General features: G+C 47.5%; 1 protein-coding gene across 3 annotated transcripts in view; it reads right to left on the bottom strand.

The window, feature by feature from the left end:
• The window catches only part of DYNC2I1 (dynein 2 intermediate chain 1), a 2,286,904-nt gene that overhangs the window by 168,842 nt on the left and 2,095,586 nt on the right, over positions 1-22,476 (bottom strand). For all 3 annotated transcript variants that reach the window (XM_069647988.1, XM_069647989.1, XM_069647990.1), the window contains one exon: positions 13,358-13,457. In XM_069647988.1, the coding sequence (XP_069504089.1) occupies positions 13,358-13,457 (100 nt within the window). The remainder of the gene's footprint in view (positions 1-13,357; positions 13,458-22,476) is intronic.

The raw sequence follows: 22,476 nt of genomic DNA, 5'->3' as shown, positions 1-22,476 counted from the left end.
ACAAAAACACATGAAGCCCTATGGAGACCCCATAGCCCATTAAACACATCTAGATTCAAAGAAACACACTCAAATCATGTCCAAGAGTGAGGGTAAAAGAGTCTCACTCTTGGCAGGAGAAAAAAATAAACCCCAAAAATCCAGCAAAGCTGCTGGGGGACTCACTAGGTTAGGAAATTCAGCCTAAACAGAGAATTCTCCCTAACAGGGACGGCCTGGATGGAGCATCCAAATGCAGAGACTTGCCGCCCGCTGCAATGATATTATTGGGGTCTGCTAGGAAAGAGGAGGCCCAACTCGGATGTGGAGGCTGAAATGGAGGCATCATATGACGCTTCGACTCCTTAGTTGGAAACTGAACCGGGACCTGGAGGACCACAGGAACCGGGCCCGGTGACATCCTCTTCTGGATCTCTGACACCAAGGCGTGAAGGGTCGACAGAATGTCCAGAGAGACATCTCTCTGCTGAGCTAGCGGGATCGGAAAACTAGGCCCTGCACCGCAGTCCCCATCGCCGCTGTCACTTCCGTCTTCCTCCTCTTCCACGTCCTTGTGGACTGTTTGCAAGGACTCCTGGTCCTCATTGTCTGTGGAGACCTCCATCGCTTGTGCCACGACCTGTGAGGGCTGTTTCGGGGCCTCCTCGCCCTCACCCTTTCCACCCCTGTGGGGCTTGCACCGGGGCCCGAGCCGGTTTCCCCCCTTCTGGCGTGCCACCAGACTTTGCCAAAGTCACTACGCTGTTGTAGCGTCTAGGGGGCAAGGATACTTTCTGTGCTGCAGGGGCTACCTTCACAGGGTCAGGTCCCTTAGCCGTCATTAGAGCAGCTGCCACCACTCTATCGTCCACGAAGTATTAACCTGCGCCGATTGGGCCTGCTTGGGCAGTTCAGCCTTCTTCTCCTCCGTCCACGGCCTCTCAGATTTTTCCCACAGTTTAACTGGGGTAGATAATTTCCTTTTTGAGGAGGAGCTCAATTGCCGGCTGGCAATGGAGGCGGAGGGTGATGTCGATCACGGCCTCTCCAACTTGGGACCCGCTTTCGCAGCGACCCAGGTGGACTCGGACTTGCGGTTCTTGGCCTTGTATTGGGCCCCCACGAATGAGGCACCCTCAAAGGACTTAGAAGACCGCTCCTCAGACCGGCCAGTCCTGGGTGAGGCATGCCCCTGCTCGGGGCAGAGGTCAGAGGTCTTAGCGTTAAGCCACGCTGCCAGTCTACTGTGCCTGTCCTTCGTCGTCTTCTTGGAAAACCCCAGGCATATCTTGCACTCAACCTCCTTATGGTCTGGCTGCAGGCATTAGAGGCATTGTAGGTGCTTGTCTTCCACAAACATGGTCCATAGCCGGTACTTAGTGCAAGGTTTGAAAGAAGAACCTTCCCTCCTACTCCTTCTCCTTCTCAGAGTACGCAAAGTAGGGCCAATTGCCTACTGAAAACTTTGACGATCTTCACCCTTGAAGGGCGCTGAAATTCACTGACAATGGATCCCTGCTGTCGGCATATGGAGAAAAGAGCACACAGGTACTTTTGGAACAAAAATAGATCCTTTTTCTGTCAAAAACACGAACAAACATGAAGCATGCAGTAAACATCTGAAGATGGCTGCCAGAGGAGGGGCTTAGGGAGAGGGCTGTCATTGGATGGGGGCAGTATGACCCAGAGGACAGTGATTGGTTTAAAGGAGAAATACAGTTTGTGAGTGAAAGTGAAACTGTTTTTCTTTCACTGAGGATTCCCAGCCTGAGGACAGGGAATATTCATGAGCATCTGAATCCATGGCAGACCCCATGCTGGAGAAGACTCCCTTCCCCAAGTCCTTTCCACATTCAAGGCAATTCAATATCCTAAAGGCATGAATCTTATTTGGGATTCTATTTTCAAAATACCACAACTTGGGTGCGGATCCCAGTCTCGCACTACTCGATAAACACCTGATATACTCTCCTGCCAGGTTCTTGCATACAGTACCTTTACAATCTGTGAGTGCAGGTCCCAGACTTGCAAAACACCTGGTATACTCTCCTGCCAGGTTCTCTCATATAGTTCCTTTACTTTCAAGATCTGAGGGCATATTCTTTATGCCCAAGTTCCTCTTATCACTGGTGTTTCATAGTCCCAAATACCGGGACAATGAAAGTCAGTTTGTGATGTAAGCCGTAGGAAATGTGCCTCCCGTTCCAATTAGGGAATGCCTTCTCCAGCTCCCTCCCTCCCAGGACCTGACGTTCGACTGTGGGCGCATCGGCATTAGGACGGCTCCATTAGCTTCTCCAACCCAGCTCGGGTCCTTCTCTACTTCTGCTCTGTCTCTGCCCATTGGGAAGCGCACCTCTGTGGCTGGTGGTGGTCCGTACATCGCTCAGGCTTCACTTGCCGGTGCAAAGCTCCTCCTTTGCCTCACGTCCCTCTTCAGCATATCTCCTGGAAGTGGGAATGCTTCCCCAGTCCAGACGCACCCCCCCCTCTTTCTTTGTATCACTGTTCTGCCTCACTCACCGCATCCTGGATTTCCAGCCAGAGCTGGGAAGTCTTCTCCATGGTTCTTCCATGTTTCCTTGCTCGCCTGTCCACCTGACCGCTTGGCTTCCCCAGCAGTGGCTAGCCAGTCGGATCTATCGTTTTTCTCAGCTGTTCCATTTTTTAACTCACTCTTCAAGGAAGGGAGTTGCTCGGAGCCAATCAGCTTCCTCAAAGCACTAGACTGCTCCTTCTGGTTCATTTGGGTGGTCCTCTTTCTCGTCTTAGTCTTTGTCTTTTTGTTTGCTACAGAATATTGAAAGCTACTGTCAGCAGGCTTTGCAGGCTGTTGAAGGGAATTATCACAATATGCCATCAAGGCATGAGGAATGGAGGGGATATCCGTAAAAGAGAAAGGGGATACCATGTCTCATTTGATAATACCTGTCCCTCCCTGAGGGTCACCTCCCCTCATGTGATCCTCCCTCGCATAACGAGACCCACGGTCAGGATCAGGTAGCGGCTGCTGTCCCCTGGCCACATGAGAGGCTTCCTCCTGGAAATGAGTGATACCATCATCAGATTCATCGCAATGAGCTTTGCAATCTCTGGAAAGAATGCTGAAAAGTCTATCTCAGGGTGAGCGGTGTTGCAGGGGAAGAGGGGGCAGTGAGATGAAAACCTTTTGCTACTACTGACAGAAGACATGGGTTCATTAAATGGTGACAACAAGCTTGGATAAACAGGTTGGACTGCCGCCAACAGTTGAACATGCATGAATCATGGCTATTTTCACTGTGGCTATTTTAACCATGATGTTTTCACTGTGGCTGTTTCATGCCTTTTTTTAATGGGATTTTTCCCCCAATCCACCATCTAGCACACCCCCACCACCTCACCCTGCCATCCACCATCCCAAATCCCCTACCCAAACACACATATATATTTTTTAAATTGCCAAAAACGGCTGCGACGAACACACCACAGTTAAAATAGCCGCAGCGAAAATAGCTGTGATTAAAACATGGTAATTGGCTGCAAACAGGCGTTCGATAGACCTCGACCTCAATCTCATCGCTTCTTGGCATCGGAAACAACTTAAGAGAAGAACACCAAGTAGACCAAATGACTTAACTCATTGTAATGTTCTTTCTGATGGATGGTGTAGCATATGGTGTGGGATATTCCCGTTAATGTAAACTTCTGGCACAGTGTGATAGAAATGGTGAATGGGTTGGTGAAAGGAAACAGTGTGTACTCCAAAAATATGCCTTGTGGGTGTGTTCCCGGGGTTAGGGAGCGGGGAAAACGAATGTATGAAAAGGATAGCTAGATTCCTTGCATTGTTGGTTACCCTGTTATTTTCACTCACTATATACCAATGCTATTGCAATGAAACTAAATAACAGGGAAACGTACGCACCCACCTTGTGGGGTAAAAAGTGGCTGCTTCTTTTGTTTGCTGATGATGCAATATTGATCTCTAAGACAACTGTTGGTTTACAGAAACAACTAAATATGTTCTTTGGCGTCTGTCAGAAGAAAGGGCTGACCGTCAATACTCCAAAAAACAAAGTCAGTGGGCCTCATTACGAGTCCGGCAGTAGCCGTGCCGGAAACACCGGCAGGCTGCCGCCGGGCCGGTAATTCCATTCCACCTCTGTGATTGCCGGAATTACCGGGGCATTACAACCCCGGTGACCCGGTAATTCTGGAGGCAGAATTCTGTTAAGCCCCATTCCCATGGAGTCCGACAGGACTCCATGGGGATGGGGACCATCGAAACACTGGTTCCGTCTATGACAGAGCCGGTGTTTCCATGTGTTACTTCCGCCAGGTCAGACCTGGCGGAGTGACACCTGCTACCTGCAGGACTCGGGATCTGCCGGTCCGGAAACAACGGTGGCAGCGGATTTACTGCCACTGTTGTTTCCGGACCGGCTGACTTGTAATAAGGCCCATTCTCTTTAAATTTTCCTTGATGCCAGCAACCCCCCTATTTTATCAATAACATTGCCATTGAGGAGGTTGATAGTTAAGACTATTTTGATTTATGCTTGCACAAATCACTATATTGGACGGACCAAATAATAAAAAGCACACCAACCCTAGCAAGAAGAGGCTTTGCTGTAACTAACTCCTCCAAGTGTTTCAGTTGTAGTACACTCTTGCATGCAATTGAAATATATATGATGCAAGCTATTTCAGCAGCTGTTTACAGCAATGAACTCTGGGGGCACTCAAGTAACACATCACTAGAAACTGAAGACAATAATATAATTAAACATTTGTTTGGACTGCCCCCCAGTGCCCCATCCATTTCAACCAAATTGGAGCTACGCATGCTTGGTGTAATTTAGCTAACGTCTCTACTCTTTTAGCTAAAATTGTGTAATGTTAAAGCCCTGGGCCTATACTCTGTAGCATTATGAGATCCACTACTGGCATGCAACATAGCAAAACTCCCATGGCTGAACTACATTAAAAGAATGATGATTCTCCTAGGGCCGACCATCTTTGGAACAATGCCTGCATGCATTGTTTGCATTACAAAACTGTGCTCCACAATCAGTAAGAGACATTGTAGTCGAAGGAGCTATGCAACACCTGTACCCAAAACAAATCCTCTGTGGACTACCTGAGCATCAAACTGAACTTTGATTTGGAGAGCTATTTGCATTTGTCATATAAGAACTCGACAAAAAACCTTGCTAACCAAATTGAGATTGGGCATTCTACCGGTGTGCTTTCACAATCAAATGGCCCAAGGAACCTGGGAATTGCCCGTACTGTGAGCATTGGAAGACAAAGCATTTCCTGGGTATTTACCCCTTGTGCATTCATGTCAGAAGGCAGTATCTCAGGCCACTACCAACCAGAAACAATATCCGGAGCACTGGTGTTGCCGTGTATTTTGTAAAAGATACAGTATCCGGCTGGTTTAGAACATATTTTGACATTTTTAGAGAGGGCTTGGTACACTCAAATGCAGTTTTTAAATAGCATTGCTGCTGATTGATTGCAAATAAAAAAAACATTGAAAATTGGGAACTAGGCACCAGTATTTTCAGGTTTCAAAACATTGTCAACTAAATCTATTGTATTTATAGAATGTGTATGCATCTGTGTATTGTATGCTGTTTTATTTGTGTTTTTATTCGCTATTACTTATGCGTCTATGGATTGTTTCTGTCTCCGTTTTAACTGTGTTGCTTTTAAGGCCGATGGCTGAAATAAAGTATTAATTGATTGAAAAAGAGGATGGCCATATGATGGAAATGTTAGAGGAGTTCACTAATAGAGCAATGGGTTAAAGACGTGCAAACATGGGTAACTACAGAAAAATGGGTCCTACAACACCAAGTGCATATGGACTCCTGAATAAACTCGCATCCTCCCGGGACGACAAGCACCATGAATTAAAGACAACCCGGCCCATATTGGGCACAGTAATAAAGGAAACTATCTTGGTCTTCTGTGATAAAAGGAGGACCATGGATTATGGAGTGGAATCAAGCACCAGGGCTATGGAAACGCATTAATGTAGATAAATAGAGAGACTTCAGGACAAATCGATAACGAAACAAGGAATTAAATCCTAATACATAAGGAAACTACATGGCAGGTAGTGCACAGACCGGGACCGATTTAATGTGATGTTGGGGGGAGGGGAATGTTATGCATTTGTATTGCTTGTTATGAACAAATAAAATAAATCTCAATACTAAAGAAAAGGACATTACAATTACTAAAGACGTACTGCAGTATCAATACCGACATATTTGGTCACATTTTTAACATTGTTGTGTGGAATCTTATTTGGGCCATCCCCTTTTTTGTGTGGGACTGATGGCCTTTAAATGCAGAGGTATGTATATGAGATGCAGGAGAGACGCATGTCATTCTAGCACTCTCTCATTTAGTGTGAGTCTCCTTGGTATTGCACGGCCTGGGGTATGGAGTTGGGATGTTGCATTCCTCGCCTGTATGCTAATACTCTTAACTGATGAACCCATATGCATGCATACTTTAGGCCGAGCCCCGACCCTCACCGGAAATGATTTGTCTCACAACATTTTGTCAAGTGTTGGCAATAAAAGGCCGTAAGATTTTATTGTACAGATAGGGTTATGCAGATACACAAATAATCACATATCAATAATATCATACTTTTGGGCACCTTGTCCCGAGGTTACCCCCTCTGGCCCGTGCCGCCACACACGGGCATGTTACCGGCTAGCTGTGCTCCCCCGAAAGTATCTCCTAATAACAGCCTCTAGATGCGAGAGTTGACGTGATTTCTCGAAAGAAATGTTCCATGCCTTGGATTGATAGGTGAGTGCCGTCTTTGTGAAAAAGATCCGGGTCACCCAGAGTAATGGCCGGGTGTTTTATGAACCCCAGCCCTCTCGATGTACAGAATTTCTCTAATCCCCTGTTGAGTTTTCTTATAGCAATGTCTATGGCTTTGTAACAGTGGGCCCCCAGCAATTTCTTTCTGGGAAGAATGGCCGAAACATATATTTCCGTTTTCCTCCAGTTGTGGGAAATGCCCACCAATGAGGAGCAGATTTCCTCGAATACGTTTCTCCTTCCTGAGTTCACCAGGTCATTACCCCTAAATGTATTATGAGAAATTTGGGCGGGTCTCTGCATGCGACCAGCTCTGCTAATGTTTCGTGGATGTCGGTCCACCGTAGGCCCCTGTAGCCCCACCATGAAGAAATGGTGTTCCTAAAAGGCGGACCTTCTTTGGTTTCTTCAGCCCATCAGTCTTTTCTTAAAACAAATGAGTGGCCGACCATCCATGCTGAGCTGAGCAAGGTCTTCCCGGCGCCTGTAGGTTCTGCAGGGGGGGAGGGAAAGGGAAGAGAAAAGGTGGGGATGGCTATATTAGCTGTGGTCTGATGTATCTTTTGTAGAAATCTGACTTCCATCCCACTATGTTTGTTAGTTGTAATGGAGCCAGGCCTCCTTGCCATGCTGAGGTGGCTGCACCTATTCTGAAGGAATGGGTGCCAAAGTCCTGGGGGTCCCACCCTGCGGTGCTGATTGCTTTCATCAGTACCCCTTTAAATTGGTAGCGGCTTAGTGCCGAGGCATCCCTGTGGATCAGGAACCTCCCCCCAACTTTGGGCCTTTGTGCGTAATAGAGGTTGGTGATGCATACTGGGCAGTTTGTTGCATCGTCGAAACAACAAATGTTAATGGTTCTTTTGGCCCCAGTTTTTGACTGTTGGATTTCTATGTTGACGCTGTCTTGTCTGACCCTGACCTCCATAACACCTAAACCATTTGTGGCCTTGGTGCTGGAGGTGATAAGCTCTCCCACATGAAAATCCCCGAAATAGGCCAGAAAAAATGCTGTTTTGAATAATATGATCTCATAAGGGTGCCAGCATATGCTTTCTAACTGGTCTGCTATCTTTACCAGTTTGTTGAAATCAAGGGGGCGGCGGGTGTCTACCTGGGGCCCTTCTGCTCTGGCCCATCCTTTCATGGCGTAGGAAATGAGGGCGTTCTGGGTGGGGTCTGAGTCACCCCGTAATTTTGAGAAATATGAGATTGCCACTGGGTGTCTTTTAGCCCAGTCTCTTTTAAAGCCCTGCTTGTGCGCCCATTTTAAGAATGTTTCTATGTCTTTAATCGTTATTAACTCGACATGGTTTAAACCTGTGGCTCTAATTAGTGTTTGCAAACACGTACAGTACTGAGCTGCTGTAGTGCTTGCCAGGGCTTACTTTGCCATCTCTATTAAGAAACCTGTGCCAGGATTCTTATTTTCTATTGGCAGGGGGTTGTTGGCACCCATCATAATGGTGCCTGTATCACATTGGACATCTCGACCTAGGCTCTCTGGCGCTGGCGTTGATGTTGGTATTTTGTTGGAACCTGTTTTTGAGGTGCCTGTTTTTTTAGCACCCCGGCCATTGCTCTTTGGCGCCGGCATTGATGCCAAAGTTTTTGAGGCCCCCAATTTTGTGGTACCTGCTTTTTGTTGAGCACCCCGGCCATTGCTCTTTGGCAACGGCATTGATGCTCAACTTTTTGAAGCCCCCATTTTTGAGGTACCTGCTTTTTGTTGAGCACCCCGGCCATTGCTCTTTGGCGCCAGCGTGGATGCCCAACTTTTTGAGGCCCCCATTTTTGAGGTACCTGCTTTTTGTTGAGCACCCCGGTCATTGCTCTTTGGCGCCGGCGTTGATCCCCTTATTTTGTTGGCACCCGTTTCTGAGGTGCCTGATTCTTGATGGGCAACCCGGCCATTGCTCTTTGGCGTAGGCGCTGATGCCGTTATTTTGTTGGCACCCGTTTTTGAGGTGCTTGGTTCTTTCTGAGCACCCCGTCCTATTCTATTTGGCGCTGGTGTTGGTGCCGTTATTTTTAAGTTCCCATTATTGCCCAGCATTCTGCTGGTATTGGCGTCATCTGTTCCTGGAATCTTGGCCACTGAAAGCGAGATGAAGCATCTGCAATATTATTGTCTGCTCCTCCAATGTGCTTTGCTTTAACCACAATGTTTTCTTGTAGTGTGACCGCTGTAATGGCTCGTAGGACTTTCAGCACTAAAGGGCATTTAGTGGATCTTCTGTTTATGGAGCCTACCACGGCCATGTTGTCGCACCAGACCAAGAGTTCCGAGTTCGCTAGCTGCCTGCCCCAGATGTGTAAAGTAAGCTAGAAGGGAAATATTTCTAGGAGGGTGATGTTTCTTGTCCACCCTGCAGCTTGCCATGTTATGGGCCAGTGTCCCCAAATTTCCAGATCTTGTTTCACCTCTGCGACTAGTTGGATGTGTAGGTGGGGTTTGGTGTAAGATTTTATTTTTAGTTCCAGACTTCTGGAGAATACCCTCCCCTGAGGGATAATTCGGGCTGCGAAGTTAAGGCTTCCCGCTAGAGACTGGATTTCTTTCACTCTGCCTTTGTCTTTTGTTGTCAAGCTTTGTATTTTTTCCAGGAGTTCTGCTATTTTTGTTTCTGGAATTTTGCATAGGCCTTTCGCAGAGTCTATTTCAATGCCTAGAAAAATTATGTTGGTGGCTTGTTTGGTTGTTTTTTCGGCTGCCAGGGGGATGCCCCATTGCGCGGCCATTTCTTCTAACGTCGCCAGGGCTCTGCTGCATTCTTCAGAGTTTGCTGGCCCCATTACCATGAAATTGTCGAGGTAGTGTACTATCCTGGACCCTGGTCTCTGTTTCTGAAAGGCCCATTGAAAAAAGGAACTCAATTGTTCAAATAGAGCGCAAGATACTGCGCATCCCATGGGGAGGCACCTGTCTACATAGAATTTGTTATTGAAAGTGAAACCTAGCCATTGCTGTGAGGCTGGGTGAACCGGCAGTAACCTGAAAGCGGATTCGATGTCCAGTTTGGCCATCAGGGCGTTCGTGCCGCATTCCTGTATGAGTCTTACCGCTTCTTGAAAGTGTGTGTATGATACCGCTGCTTCTGTGTGCGGAATGCTGTCGTTTAGTGATTGGCCTTTTGGATAAGATAGGAGATGTATTAGCCTCATTTTCCCAGGTTCTTTTTTGGGGACCAGACCTAGCGGCAATATTATGTATTTTTTTGAGGGGCATGCAGTCCCAAGGTCCCGCAATTCTGCCTAGTAGTAACTCCTTCTCAATTTTGCTTTCAACCATTTGTGGGTTGTCCCTGGCTGACTTCAGGTTGTTTGGGGCATTCAGGGACCCGCTGCCCTTGAAGGGGATGACAAAACCCTGGGTGAAACCTTGCCGGATTGTTTCGCTGGTTTCTCTGTCTGGGTAATTCCTGGGGGCCTCTCTAAAATTGTCTGGATTGATAGGTGAGCAGCCCGGGGTTAGACAAGGGGTTGGCGAGATGCATCTGATGTTATTATTTTGCATTTCTGGCTGGTAGCTTGGTGCAGTTACTCGCTGTGTGGTCACCATTGCAGTTTGTGCACGTGTGTTTGTACCAGCATTCTTTTCCCCATGCGCACTGGTTTTTTCCAAAGTTTTTACAAGGGGTGTTGGCTTTCTGAGAATGATTTTTTGTTCTGCTTGTGGGTATTAGATTTAGTCCCCCATGGCTGGTTCTTCCGAAAGGGCTACTCCCCTTTTTTGTAGTTTTCATGTTCGGAGTGTCTGGGCCCTTGTGAATTTTTGTTATTTTTGGGGGTTAACTGCGCGGTCTCTTCTTCTGAAGGAGGCTCTGCTTTTAACATGTATAAGTCATTCTGTACCTCATCCCATTCAATTGATGGCCTCTCTGACATGATTCTCCTGAATCTAATGTCGTAAGCTAGCCAGGTTTTCCCTTTTTCAGCAACTTTAACTTCTCTGATTTTGTCCACGTATGGCCAAATATTTCTGCTATCGTGGGGGAATTTTTCTTCATAGATAGTTGCCAAGATGGCGAAAGCCTGTAGCCAGTTGTCCCAGTTCTGCTCTACCTGGGCGTTTCTGGCTATGGCTTTCTCATCTATCTTTTTAGGATCCCTAAACGCATCCCTTCCCTTTGCGTTGAGCTTCTATCAGCGAAAAGACCTCAATTAACTCTTTTGCCCATATGGCTTCTTTGATAGTTTGGGCAATGTTCCATGCTAAACACCTTTTGTATCTGTTCAATATTTCTGCTTGAAAAGATTTACCTTTTTGATATAATTGGGAACTATTAATCATTACCGTGTCCGGTGGGTTGTTGTTACTTGCTCCTGACAGTCCTGGGGTATTTGTATTGGGGATTGACCATGCTTTTAAAGCACCCGTTGTGTCAGGCGCTGTCGTTGTTGGCGTAGTTACAACTGTGACGGCTGTTGTTGGTGTTGTAGGCACCTGTGCTATTGGTGTTGCTGGCAATGGTGGTGCTGCAGCTGTTGTTGGTGGGAGGGTGGTAACTGTGATGTCTGGTACTAGTGGTGAGGTGGGGTCTGCCTGCCTGGACTCGGCTGTGGGAGGTGTTTGTTTTCACCTAATTTCTAGCAATAATTGCTGCATCTCACTCATGTTCTCATACAATTTAGACAGTTTTTTGTTACCTTTTCCCATGCCTTCTGCAGACTTCCTTTTCTTTGCCGGTGTCGTCTCGTCCTCATGCCTGGTTGGTATGGGGACCCCTTCTTTTGGTAAGCCGTACATATTTTCTCAGACCCAGGGCCAGCCGTAGTGCTCCGCTGCTTCCATGGCTGCAACAAGTGGGGTGATTTCAGTTTCTGTGTCGGTGCTGGAGGTTACTGTGATTTTCGCTTGGGACCCATGTCTTTTAGGTCTGCAAAGCTGAAAAAGACACAGATGTCTGCGTCTGTGCGCTTTGTCTGTTTTTCCTCCCCACTTGCTTGTGCCGGCCTTGGATCCTCGTTCTCCCCGGGGTGTCCTCTGGTTCAGCGCGGTTTCTCACTGCTCGCCTGTAGTTGAGAGTTTCTGAACAGGACAATGTTCAAAGGGGGGAGAAAAGACACTGCGTAAGCAGTGAACTTTTAAAGATTGCTAAGGAAGCAAAGTGTGGAAGACGCTGAGTGAACACCGAACCTCCTGTCAGTTTGGTTCCCCGTTCAGGGTCCACAAACAGATTGTGTCTTCTTAGAGCATTCGCTCTTATTTATAAGACCCAGGGAAGCCCTGGGTCTTTGATGTGTATAGTAGTGGGGGCTGTGCGCCAGCCCCCGGCCGGATAGCCGACATGTCTGGCCCCCTGAGGAGGGGCAGGTCTTTGAACCTGGGCCCTGCGTACTGGTTGGTTTTCGGTCGGTGCTTAGCACCTTGTTGTTTGGAGGAAGGGCGAGGCGCATGTTCGCACCTCACCCTTCCTTGGTATTGTGTGACAGAGACAGCGTGTCTCTGCGATTGTGGGGGAGAGGAGCAGGCGGGGGGGCGGGAGCTGCCCCTCTCCTAGCCTGCCGAATGGTAACATCATTTACACTGCCTCGACTTGGGCGGCCCTGCGTCATTGCCCAGAAGCGCTGGCAGCACAAAAACAAAACAGCGTCACTGCTCACAAACTGACTTGTCTGATGTCTGAGCATTGCTGTGACAGATTAAAGAGAGGCAGGTTTTGGCAGGGGTTGATGTACTCCTCACCACTACTGATCTTTCCAAAACACAGGGCAACAGAAGAGCAAGTAGATTTGCTGTCAGTTGGCACAGACTGTAGGTGGGTTTTGACTGTTTGTTAACTACATCATTGTGTCAAAGTGTACATGAACATACCAACATTCTTCTTTGGGCAACCGGAAATATCAGGTCCGGGTAAGTGATCAAACCACACTCTACGGCTCATCCCCCTCACCCTTCTTTCACCTTTCAGCACTGTCTAAATAGTCCACTTCAACTGTTCTTTCCCTGCTTCCCTAAATGGTATGCCAGTACTGAAATGCTATGTTATAAGGGGTGTTCCCCCATGTAATCATCTAAGGTGTGTCTGGAACTCCAATGGATTTACTGAGATTCAATGCTTCCTGAACTAGGTTTGCACTCAAGAAAACCCCAAAATAACATTCAAAAATGAGAATATAATTAGTTCTACAGCCTTAAATTTGTGCCATTTGAGTGGCGCAACATTGCCCGCCAGAAGTTAAAACAAGCAAGCTGCCTTCCCCAGATCACCTCTCTCCACCCCTAAACACCCTTAAACCCAAACATATGTATATGTATTTGATCAACTCGCACAAAATGAGTCAACCAAATGTATAACGATCAAATGTAGGCCATTTTAACTAGTGCATACCAAATATGCCACAGTGAAATTTGACAGTTCCTGTCATGCTACATGTGCTATGTGTGGTTTCTGGTTTTAGGGCAGTGAGCTAATGTGGGATCCTGTAAAGAGAGCAAATAATCTTAATATAAGATTATCTATTGTAAATGTTCTGCAAGATATTGAATACATTTGATAAATGCTGTAGTGAATAGTAAATGACATAATGAACTCACAATATCAGTCCCAACGATGTAATGATTCGAATCCAAAGGCAGAAACTTGATATTCAGTGTTTGTGGAACACACCGGCAAATTATATCTTTTGAGAAAAAACTGTTGATAAAAAAAAAAAGACAGGAATTCTGAAAGGCTGAGAACTACATTACCATAGAAATCAACATGATCATGAAATATAACAAGGCTTTCTAAAAAAGCATTAATGTAAATACATTACTTAATTTAGGTAAAGCACTTTCTGAAGAAAGCAACATTATTTCCACATAGCTTGATGAATAGACTGGATCTGGAAATGTTTTCACTAACAAAAGTGATCAACAGTATGTCCCCATTGTACACTCTGTCACAACATCATGGACACGAGCGGTGCTGAGAGTGGGGCATATCTGGTGCATATAAGGAAATGCATATGCCGCCATAATTCAATCCCGGAACAGAGGTAGTGCCTTGCAAATATCACAGCCAGGTAGAGAGCAATTATAGTATTCCAAATAGCAAAGGTGTAATTAGGAGGGTGGTGAGGAGTCTGTGGGAGGAAGACTGTAGCAATAAAAAAAATAAAAACTGAATTTAAGTAATTTATTTATCTACTGCAGTCATTCCTGCTGCTTACTCAACTTTTCAAACACTCCCAAAACAGTACTATGAGTCAGGATGGAGGGCAAATTACCAGACACCAATACCACAGCTTAGAAAATGGTCCAAAAGCAGTCCAGTCAAAAAGTCCAAGAAGATGGCAATCTTGGCAGATGCCCATAAAGGCAGGAAAAAAAGTAGCCTCCTGAATCCATTGTCATCTGTGCCTCAGTGCCTTTAGGGATGTTCTTGTGTGCCAGCCCGAAGCAAATTTTGATGCACACTGACAATCACACTAGAGCTTGTCTGTTTTGAAATGGTGTGGCCTTTTCTAGAGCGAGCAAGCCCAACAAACAACTGGCCATCTTCTTTGGAACAAGGTGATAAAAACTATATGCCAAAAGATGTGGAGGAGAAAAAGATGTGGAGGAGAACAAAACATTGAAACATGTAACTCCAATGGTTTTACTCCCCAAGAGCACTCCCCCAGCATGGTTATTTTTAGAGATCGATGTAAATCCAGTGGCTTCCCTAGCATCCATTAGCCCTTTTTTGGTTAAGATTGTGGCACTAAGAAGGGCTGGTGAAAAATATAGACTCCCCGTGTCATGTGATGTCCAAGGATGGAGGGAAGTCTTTAGACTGGGTTTGAAACGTAAAAAAGTCTCTCTATGAAATAGGGGGAGGCAATTTATGTGAAAACCTCTAAAATCAACTGCCTGGTATAAGGAAAGAGCAAAGGTTACACATGGCCCACAGAGCAAGGGACCAGTCGGTGGCCGGTGCCAGGGAGTTAAAATTGGGCCCTGCCTACCTTGAGCTCATGTCCCCAGGAAGGAAATCATATCAAGATATCATCTCACCCATGGGCGTAGGACATTGGGGGACAGGGGGGACAAATCCCCCCCACAATTTTAAGTGCAAGGGATATAATGGCATTTACCCCCCCTCCCTCAAAATCGTGTCTCTGCAGCAGGCCTGCAGCGTGTAAAAATACGTCTGCAGGCAGCTTGCACTGTCTGCAGGCTGCAGCTGTCAGCGTGCGTGCAAAACAGCAAAAGTACAAGTTATAACTAAGTACTTCTGCTGCTCACACATGCATGCCCTGCGCCTGCGCCTGCGCATTTGGAACTCGGTTTATCCAACAGCCTGATGTCCTTTCATCAGGGGTTTAAATGTTATTTTTGAGAATTGCATTTTCTTTTTAGACATGGTGTGTTTTGTTCTTCCCAGGGGTAATAATATTTCGTTATTTTGCTGTTTGTAATATATTTTTGCTCAAATATATTTTAGGGCCAGGTTAACTTAACTGCATATGAATTTGGAATGATATTATAACTCTCTTTTTACAGCACTGTTCTGCCCCTGTGGTTGAATTAAATGTAATGGTGAATAACTTTAATATAAATGAAGTTTGCATGTTGCAGAAAGCCATGCATGTGCCTCTCAGAGTATGTTCCACCGGAAAGAAAACCTGGATGCTCCTTTGATTAGTTACATATATGCACTTGAGTGTGCCATTACTACACTGGCAAAAATGGGGCAAATGGCGGGTGTCAATGAATGGCATTCAACAATCCTATGACACCAACAAATTACAGCAGTTTTAAACATTGCACCAGCAGATTGTAATTAAAATCACTGTTAGTGTGCTAGTTAACACAATGAACTCCCTGATTCATGGAATTATTTGAGTGTAAAATGGGGATATGTGTGCCATTCTGCCCGCAAATCACAGTTTGACGAATGGGGATTTGCGAGCAGAATGGGACGCAAATTCCTGTTTTACTTGGTATGGTATTGTTCATTTATAAAGTGCCTATACACAGGCAAGTGTTTCAAAGCGCTCAAGGAGGGTGGGAACATGGGGGAAAAAACAACAGTCGCTCAGAGCCCTTGAAATTCTGAGACGATAATAGTCTGCACAGGCAGAGTAAGTGTGTAAAATACATTAAACAGTCTGAGATACTGCAAGTAGGTCTGACTGCTATTCTGCAGTGAATACCAGTGCAAGGGGTGGGTACAAGGGAGAACAGATAGACTATCTTCAGGCACAGAGCGTACAGATCGTCCACTTGATACAGGAGCGTGTCCAACAGCAAAAGTACAAGTTATAACTAAGTACTTCTGCTGCTCACTCATGCGTGCCCCGCGCCTGCGCATTTGGAACGTGCCCAGGTTGGGGAACAAACTGCATGTGCCCCTGCGCAGTGCACTGCTGCGCAGCCTGAGCCTCAGCCTGAGCTTTTCCAGAACGAAGGCGAAGACAGGCAGCATCGCGTGCTCGTGCTGATCGAGGGAGAGAGACAGAGTGAGACTCTGATGGCGACTCGAGTTGACCTCCTCAGCTACTACGTCTATCTACGTACCTAAGGAATGTGATTGACTTAAAGTGAAGTGTAATTCTGGTTTCTGTAATCAGGTAACTCGTAAGCTGTTTACGAGTTTACGGTAAACCCAGCAGGGGAGGCTATCTGGACTGTGGCTTGGTCTGTCTTGTGAATGCGGGGCTCTGACGGCAATCTTTCTGTTGCTTTCTGCCAACGGGGCAGATGTTCTTTCGTGCTTCGTTGCATGCCGTGTCCGGAGTGCTGTTGGAGTAAGGTTCAGGTAAAACCTACCCAGCTTTAGAGCCCGACTCTCTCCCAGGTAAGCCTGGCATGCAGCTGACTCTGCCCCACTGCCCATGGAGGGTGTGACTGACCCCTCCTCAGCCCTCCCATCCCATCCTTCCAGAGGCGGGCACATGCTCGTTGGGAACTCTCCAGGCCTCGCTCTCCTGACAGGTACCAGCTGTGATGTGTAAGGTCCGCCATCTGGGCCAGGACGAGTGTTTATTTGCTTAAGGCTTCATCTGAGTGCGATTGAGGACAGTTCTTTCTCAGCCCTAAGAGTCATTAATGGTCGGGTTTATTTGCTTTTGGCACAAGCCACCTCCCTCTGGTTCAACTTGGTCCTGACGGTTTAGCCACCGAACCTTGAAGTTTGGGACATGTATTCTCAGATTTTGGGGAGTATCTAACTGTACATCTTAAATGGCAGCTCTCAACAATCCAGGCGTTTGCAGGAGCAAGGTCCCGGTCGTGACAAAAACCTGTTTAGAGTTTGCTTAACAGCACATTTTTAAACCTCAGGTAATAAACTGCGTGTCTGACGGGGGTGTCATCAGCCAGCCGCATCTTTCATGCCAAACCCCAGGCGACCATGACCTGTGCTCGCTTCTGTAAGAAGCTCCTGTTAGTACAAAACCCAGCCCGAGAAACAGCACCTAGAGGGGGCAGAAGACTACCTAACCCTCCCGATTGTATCACTCTAAACCCTCTTATAATATTTCTTTATGAGCTCCAATGTCTCGCTCAGTAGTTCAGATATGGGCGTAGTGGTAGAGGAAAACTTATCCTTTCTGATTCTGTTCACCCTCACTCCGTTTTTTGAGTATTGAATTCTGTGCCAAGATAGAACCCCTGCAGCAGAGAAGAAATAATGGGCAGGGCCATATTGCAGAGAAAGAACATGCTCTCTGTTTAGCATTTTTTTCATTTCCTGCCCAACAGGGTAGCAAATGTGTTGTGAAAAGACCCTGTACCACTTAGAAACAAATGAAGTACAATTGTGCCTTTTGAGACACCACCCGGTGATCTCTTTTTATACTAAAATAAGAGCATGGCATACCGTGCATTTTAAAGTGTCTCTGTTTGCAGAACAAAGGAAGAAATTAAAAGAAACAAGTTCCATTTGTGTAGCACAATATACACGTTACCACTTAAGGGTGGACACAGAATTCAATACTCAAAAAACCAAACAACAGAGTGAGGGTGAACAGAATCAGAAAGGATAAGTTTGCCTCTACCACTACGCCCATATCTTAACTCCTGAGCGAGACATTAGAGCTTATAAAGAAAATAAATTAACAGGGTTTAGAGTGATACAAACTGGAGGGTTAGATAGATTGATGCTATAAATATATGAAGCTATCGACAAGTTGTAATCACCTGCTACTTTTTGTGTTATAAAAGTTCTGAGGACGTCGACAGGTGTTTTCGCCATTAGTCCATTATAGCGTGCGGGGGCAGGAGACTGCCAGTGGTCGCTCCTGCGTTAAATGGCATGCTTGGCATTTTAAGGGCATCTAGATTCTGGGACTAACAAATGTGCACGCAAACGGTTCATTAGTACTAGTTCCATCAATATACATATATATATATATATATATATATATTCAATTAAAAAACGTAGTCAGAAAGGACGTTATGGTTAAGTTGCACTAATAAAAACCTATGAAATTCAATGGAAAAACATTGTTACAGGGAGGTTATGGTTACAGGTAAACCCGAAAAACCCCAGAAATTCGCCAGTTATGATAAGCTAAGCAAACATAACTCGCACCACAACCATGCACTGCTAAGACTAACACCCATGACATCAAAGATGACATCACAAATGTCCCACCTGGATCTGTTTACACCTTCTGAAAAGCAGGCATTCTTTGCCTGTCATAACTCCTGTTGGATTTTGTGGTCTGATGTGTACATCATAAGCACATCACCTGGGTATTTCTCTACGGTAATTGAATTCACATGTTGCTTGAAGGCAAGCCTTAAAATGTGCACGTCCCTCGGCGTGGAAATAGAATGGTTTATGCTCTCTCCTCCAAGGTGCACCTAGGAGAAGACATTGCATATTTTCAAAACTATGCTGGTTTTGTTCTTGAAATATTTTTTGAGTTCAGCTACGGTTTTTTAGTACCTTGACATGCCAGAGCTGGACTCCTTTTTGCCCCAATCAATGTCTACTGGATTTGGCAAGTGGCTGAATAGTCCTAATCCTTCTGTTCCTGGATTATGCAGTGCAATAACGCTGCGTCCTTCCGGTCATCAGAATATGTGGAGACCCTTGACCGACATGAGGTACACTTGGAATCCAATCTCCACATTAACCATTTTGTGGCTGGGTCCCTCGTGACTGTGAGAGGAAGCCAAATTCTGCATGTTTCAGTGCTTAACCTTTGTAAATTACAGAAAAAAAGTTTGCCAAGTATGAGCACTGGTCTGTCGCCATGGTAGCCCTTACTCTCCTGGGGTTTTTAACAGGGCTTTGGGACCTTGTAGCATCATTTCTAACACATCTATACACTTTTTTAAATAATTTTGCATCCGTAGATGTCCGGGAACGTCTGACTTAATCGCAGACCTTCCGAACAGTGCCACGTGACCATACGCTTGCGCGTGGCATGGTGACGTGTTCGCGAAGGCGTCTGCACTTCGTGATCGGATCCATGCTTCGAAGACAGTTCCGAAATGCATTTTTTACTGATCTAGGAACTTTCAAATTCAAAATTTCCCTTGCACACCTCCTACACCTTTTCGTACTCATTATCCATTACCAATCTAGTACACAGTAAATAACTGGAAGAATTTTATCAAAACTGCTATTTATATTAAAAATGGCATCAGTGGGGATTCCAAGTCGGCGGCCGTAGAGTGAGGACACGTCCACCCGTCTCTCCTCCTAGGGACGAGACAATTAGCTCATCAAGAAAGCGTACTGGGCGATTCCGAAGTGGACACTAAAGAAATATACTCCCTACAAGAACGGGAGTGAAGGGAAAAATGCAGCGAAGTGCTGAATGCGAGCGCCGGCAGAGCCGCGAGCCTCACCAGCAGCATACAAGGCGTCGCAACGGGAGTTGGTTTCCCCGCCCGCCGAGGACCGAGCGCCCCGTAGACAATGCAGACGGGCCCCGCCTGAGGGAGAGGCCACCACAGCGGGCTCCATCAAAGCGCCCAAGTGCGGACAGCGGAGCGGATCCACCGCCCGCGGGGGATCGAGCATCAAGCCCGCTTAATACGCGGCGCCCGTCTGGAGGGGAGGCCACCGCAGCGAGGACAGACATAGTACCGGGGATGGGGAAGGCGGATCCCCCCCCACCCACCGAAGACCCTGTGGTGAGAGTCAGCCTGTACCCGCAGGGAAGAGGATCTGGCGAGCAAGTGGCAGCGCGCCCCCCGCCGGAGTGGGTGGTGCACCTGCTGCAACACCGCACCTGCCCCGGGAAGAGGAGTGGAGCTGGCGGGCGGCGGCGGCTCGAGGACCACGTAAGCGGGCACAGAAGTGGGAGGAGGGGGTGGGCTCCCCGGGTAAGGAATCGACCCGTGTTTGGGTTGACTGCCCCTCCCCCAGCAGCTCCGGGGCCCCTCGGGCGCTTACGAGCGATCCCACGGAGTGACCAGCTGACAACCGGAACCTCATTAACGGCAAATAGGAAACACGGGGGAAAAAGTGGGCCCCCTGCCGACCGCCTGCAATCTCTGGGCGCAACAGGACTGGAGCGGGAGCCCGCAGGGAAGGCCAGCCCGTGGGCTAATTCGGAGGGCACCCGGTCACCAACCTCCATTACAGAGCGCCCCGCATCACAATGACCGCACTGGTGGACCGGTGCGGTTCCGGGCCGGTTCTCCCTCCCCGAGCAGCACACACACGGCAGACTAAAGAGAAGAGAGGAGGACCGCGGGGCAGTCAGTCGGCTTGGGGATTACACCTGGGGGCCCCCGGAGGGATGTTGTCCCGCGGCCCCCCTTCCCTCAGCCATCTGCTGGTGCGGCGAAACCTGTGGCGTGGTCGCTGCCTGATGATCGGATCCATGCTTCGAAGACAGTTCCGAAACACAACACAAGCGCGCCAACTCCAATACGACAACCGGGGACTCTCCTCGAACATCTGGAGCCGACCCGCAGAACCCCTCGCAGGGGGTTTCCAGCAGTGCCAACACAGCATATAAATGTCCCAAGTCACGGGCGAAGGCAGCGGCGCACTCGCCCCCCGCAGAGAAACCAGGGCAGGAGTCTGAAGCAGCTCTGGGGGACGCAAGACGACCCTACTCCCCTCCCAGGAAGATTTCCCCCCACTTGGAACTCCAATCACAGCTACTTAACTCCGTCCAGGAGCAATTTAAACTTCTGAGGGGCGAGATGGCTCAATCAATCCTAGAAATCAGACATGATGTGACCAAGTTGGGTGAGAGAACCGACTCAATGGAAAGAAAACTCCAGCAACTGGAGGATGACTCCATGAAATCATAAGAGGCATTTGATTGGGTAGCCCAGACAGCCAATTATCTTGAACAGCAGTGTGAGGACCTGGAAAAAAGATCAAGGAGGTCCAATGTGAGAATCAAAAACTTGCCGGAAACTGTAAGCGACCCAGATCTGAAGTCGACGGTGACGCAACTGTTTGCTGAAATCCTGACCGATGAGGAAGGCCTGGTGATAGGAATTGACCGCATCCATAGAGTGGGGCCAAAGAGAGGGGCCGAGCCGGGAAGGAGGCCTAGAGACGTACTGGTGGCCATAACTTCCTATGCCCAGAAAGAACTGATACTGAGAAAAGCAAGACAATCCCCCCCCAATAAGAGTGAACGGTCAGGAGGTGCAACTATTCCAGGATTTAGCTCATTCCACCCTTATCAAAAGACGACTGATGGGGCCGGTTGTTCGCCACCTGTCGACGGCCCAGGTGAAATACAAATGGACTTTCCCGTTTGGCCTCCTGTTCACTTGGGAGGGGTCCCAACACAGGATCACCTCCTGCGAAGAAGGGGAAAGGCTACTGGGCATATCGAGTGGAGGAGAAGATGTTCACCCCAAACCACAGAGGAGGCTCAGGGGGCCAAACCAATGGGAGGGGTGGGAGACGGTCCACAGGAGAAGTAGAGACAAGAACGCCAAACCAATCACTGGGCGCATCAACGCCAGTCAAGACTTTAATATACGTTAAGGGCCGCTGCAGGTTACACCAATGGGAAGAGAAGGAAGTAAATGATTCGCCCAAGGGTCTATTAGCGGCTGAGCAGCGGAAGAACACCAATGGAATCTCCAGTGGGGTTTAGGACTCCCCACGATATGTTTAGGAGGGGAAACACGAGCCGGGGGCTCTGGACACTTCGTCTTAGGGCACGTAGCAACCTGTCTCTGACCTCCAGGGCTCTTTTGAGGGGGGAGGGAAAAAGGGAGTTATTGAACTTCTGGAGTTGAGACGGCTAGACGACCTTTACAGACGACATTCAGAGTCCAACGGGAACGCGGGACGACTGTTAGGGAGAATTCTCCGTTTAGGCTGAATTTCCTAAACTAGTGAGTCCCCCAGCAGCTTTTCTGGATTTCTGGAGTTTGTTTTTTTCTCCTGCCAAGAGTGAGACGAGACTCTTTTCTTCACACTCTTGGACATGATTTGAGGGGTTCCTTTGACTGTTAAGGAACAAGTTACTTACCTGTAACTGTTGTTCTCCAGCATGGGTCTGGCATGGAATCACATGCTCATGAATATTCCCCGTCGTCAGGCTGGGAATCCTCGGTAAAGAAAAAATCAGTATCAGTTTCGTTTCTGATCTGTCTTTCTTAGTAGTAACCAATCACTGATCTCTGGGTCATACTGCCCTCAGCCAATGACTGCCCTCTCCCTAAGCCCAGCCTCTGGCAGCCATCCTCAGATTTGGTAGCACGCCAAGTGGCAGTATGACCAAGTGAAGAGCCGCAGAGGGGTA

This window comes from Ambystoma mexicanum, chromosome 2q (assembly GCF_040938575.1).
Source record: "Ambystoma mexicanum isolate Mex_15411 chromosome 2q, UKY_AmexF1_1, whole genome shotgun sequence".
NCBI classification, from domain to species: Eukaryota; Metazoa; Chordata; class Amphibia; order Caudata; family Ambystomatidae; genus Ambystoma; species Ambystoma mexicanum.
The sequence above is the reverse complement of the archived record's forward strand: the minus strand, read 5'-3'. Positions and strand labels throughout refer to the sequence as shown.